General features: G+C 57.9%; 1 protein-coding gene across 1 annotated transcript; it reads left to right on the top strand.

Moving 5' to 3' along the window:
• Positions 1-418: 418 nt before the first annotated feature.
• On the top strand, positions 419-2,161 carry TIMM10 (translocase of inner mitochondrial membrane 10). Its single transcript, XM_026661139.1, has 3 exons — positions 419-505; positions 886-1,014; positions 1,846-2,161. The coding sequence occupies exons 2-3, from the start codon at positions 944-946 to the stop codon at positions 2,045-2,047; spliced, it is 273 nt and encodes a 90-aa protein (XP_026516924.1). The 5' UTR covers positions 419-505; positions 886-943; the 3' UTR covers positions 2,048-2,161.
• Positions 2,162-3,062: the final 901 nt, after the last annotated feature.

The following is a 3,062-nucleotide window of genomic DNA, read 5'->3' as shown; positions in this document are numbered from 1 at the left end:
GGACACTAACCCTCCAGCTAGTCTAGGCTCATTAGACATCCTAGCTTGTCTAGCAACAGCTAGATCTCCATGGTAACATGGCTGCGCCCATCATCCCGTTTCCCATCCGGTATGTTCTAGCCTAGGCCCTTCACCAGCTCTATGCTCTGATTGGGTTCCCCGCCTTCCTCTGGCGTCAACTCCTTTCCGCTCTAGCTCCAGTCCCGGCACATCTCTATGGTTTGGAACCGGCCCCTCTCGTCTCCTGCCTAGTTCCTCCCGCTCTCTTGCGGGTAACTCTGTGGTAGCTGAGTCCGCCACATACCGGAAGTGGTTCTCTTCCCCCCCCCCCCAATCTGACTCTATGGTACCTTGGAGGAGAGAGGGGCCCATCATGCCGGAAGCGCCTGTTCCCCGCGTGTTTCCGGCTGGCGGCAGGGCGGGGGAAAGTCACGTTACACCCAGGAGAAAGGGGCCGGCCTGGGCCTGACCGCGGGGCTCAGTGATCGCCCGAGGAGCGCGGAGGGTGAGGGGTCTCTGCACAGAGCCCGGGGGGGGGGTCAGCTCTGAGGCGTGGGACGTGCCCTCCCCCCAGTGCATTGGCTGGGGTCGGTTGGCCCGGCGGTGGCGTCCCCCTGGGAGTGTGTCGGGGGGCCCGCACTGGGTGGGGGGCTGCCCTGGGGGAGTGGGGGGGGACTGCACTGGGGAATGGGGGGGGGCTGCACTGGGGAGTGGAGTTGCCGCCCTGGGGGCGTGGGGGGGGGACTGCCCTGGGAAGTGGTGTTGCCACCCTGGGGGTGTGGGGTACTGCACTGGGGAAGGGGGGGGGGGGGGCCACCCGGGGGGGGTGGGGTACTGCACTGGGGGGTGGGAGTGGCAGCTCTGACAGGCTCTGTGCGTTTCCAGGAGCAAGTCGCTGCCTCCCGCCCCAAACGCCGGGGACTCGGCGCTCGCTCGCGGCGCGATGGATCCGCTCAGGGCCCAGCAGCTGGCAGCGGAGCTGGAGGTGGAGATGATGGCCGACATGTACAACAGGTAACGACCCCATTACGGCTGCTCCTTGTCAAGGGCAGGGTCGCAGCTCCCCAGAGTGCGGCTTGCTGGGGTGTCATAGGTTTGAAAGCCAGCAGGGACCATTGTCTTCCTCTAAACTGGAAGGAGTCTGATGGCACCTCAAAGACTAACAGATTTATTTGGGCGTAAGCTTTCGTGGGTAAAAAACCTCACTTCTTCTGATGCAAATTGGAGACAGTCCAAGGAAGAGCCACAAGAATAATTAAAGGATTAGAAAATATGTCTCCTAGTGAGAGACTCCAGGAGCTCCATCTCTTTAGCATAACCAAAAGAAGGTTAAGTGATGATTTGATCAGTTGGTAAGTACCTACGTGGGAAACAGATATTTAATAATGGGATGTTCAGTCTAGCAGAGAAAGGTCTAATATGATCCAGTGGCTGGAAGTTGAAGCTAGATAAATTTAGACTGGAAATAAGGCGTCAGATTCTAACGGTGAGAGTAATTAACCTTTGGAACAACTTACCAAGGGTCATAGTGTATTCTCCATCAGTGGTGAGTTTTAAATCAAGATGGGATGTGGGTCACAATGAAGGGTAACTGGTGGGCTGTGGGTGTGCTGGAGTTGAGGACTGGAACATTAAAGGGCCATGGGTTGGGATTGAGAGGAATTGGCAGAGCCCAGAACTGCAATAGCAAGGGCTGTGGATTGGGATTCAGGGGCACTGGCAGAACTGTGGGCAGGGTGTGGAGGGAACTCACGGCTGGGATAGTAGGGGGGTATGTGGGGAGGAGGCAGGACTGGGGTCACGGGGCATCTGTGGATTCTCATGCTCTCCCCCTCTGTGGCCCAGAATGACCAACGCCTGTCACCGGAAGTGCGTCCCGCCCCACTACAAGGAGGCAGAGCTCTCGAAGGGGGAGTCTGTGTGTCTGGACCGCTGCGTCTCTAAGTACCTGGACATCCACGAGCGCATGGGCAAGAAACTGACGGAGCTTTCCATGCAGGATGAGGAGCTGATGAAGAGGATGCAGCAGGGGGCGGGGCCAGTGTAGGGACTTCCTCTTGAACATGGACAGCCTGCATGATTGGCCCAGTGGCCCCATCATTGCCTTCCGGACTCAACCCTGTGCCCCCCCCATCAATAAAACCTCTGCAGTTGTGTATGAGCTAGGTCTTTGCCTGCAAGGACATTTCAAAGAGCTGGGGCTGGGATACACCAATGGGATGTTCCGCTTCCCCCTCCCACCCCGCCTTGCTCCATCCCCGAGTGGATAGGATCCCAGTTCTGCCCTGTCCAGCTCACCCTCCCATTTAGCAGGCCAGTCCGGGGGGAGCTAAGAGCCCAGTTCTGTCTTTTTACCACTTCATGGGAGGAAAGGGTTAATCGAGGTCAGGTCCTGCATGGGGAGCAGTTCTGCAGGTGGCCAGGTTGGCATCTGGCTTCTTTTTCCTCTGCGAGTACCCCAGTGTAGCTCTAGGGGGCGCTGTGCTGCTGGAGCAGGGGCATATCTTCCTGGTGCTCTGTAAACAGGGCCGGCACCAGCGCACGAAGCAGGTGCTTGGGGTGGCCAATAGAAAGGGGCGGCACGTCCGGGTCTTCGGCGGTGGGTCCCTTAGTCCTTCTCTTCCTCTTTGAGCTGCCGCCGAAATGCCGCCGAAGAGGACAGCACAGCCCCACTGTCCTTGCTTGCTGCCGAAGAATGAAGGACTTGCTGCCGAAGAATGAAGCGGCGCAATTGAGCTGCCGCCGAAGTGCTGCTGATCGGCTGTGGGTTTTTTTGTTTGTTTGTTTTTCACCGCTTGGGGCGGCAAAAAAGCTGACGCTGGCCCTGGCTGTAAAGCTCAGCTCCTCTTCTGCTGCGCGCACTAAATTCCCTTGGCGCTTTCTCTGGGATCAGTCTGTGAATGGCAGGGTCCTGATCAAGTTTGGATAACCTCCCCTCCCCTGCCGTGATCTTTTCCCTTCCATTCCCAAACTCCTAGTGGAAGGATGTCACTCTTCCCCTTTAATCACCTCCCACCCCAGAGGTGGCTGCAGATCCATGCATGCCTGTGTGAAGAGCTTGT

The sequence above is a fragment of the Terrapene carolina genome, unplaced genomic scaffold, assembly GCF_002925995.2.
Source record: "Terrapene carolina triunguis isolate 2854851 unplaced genomic scaffold, T_m_triunguis-2.0 Scaffold926, whole genome shotgun sequence".
NCBI lineage: Eukaryota > Metazoa > Chordata > Testudines > Emydidae > Terrapene > Terrapene triunguis.
This window is presented reverse-complemented; position numbering and strand designations above follow the sequence as displayed.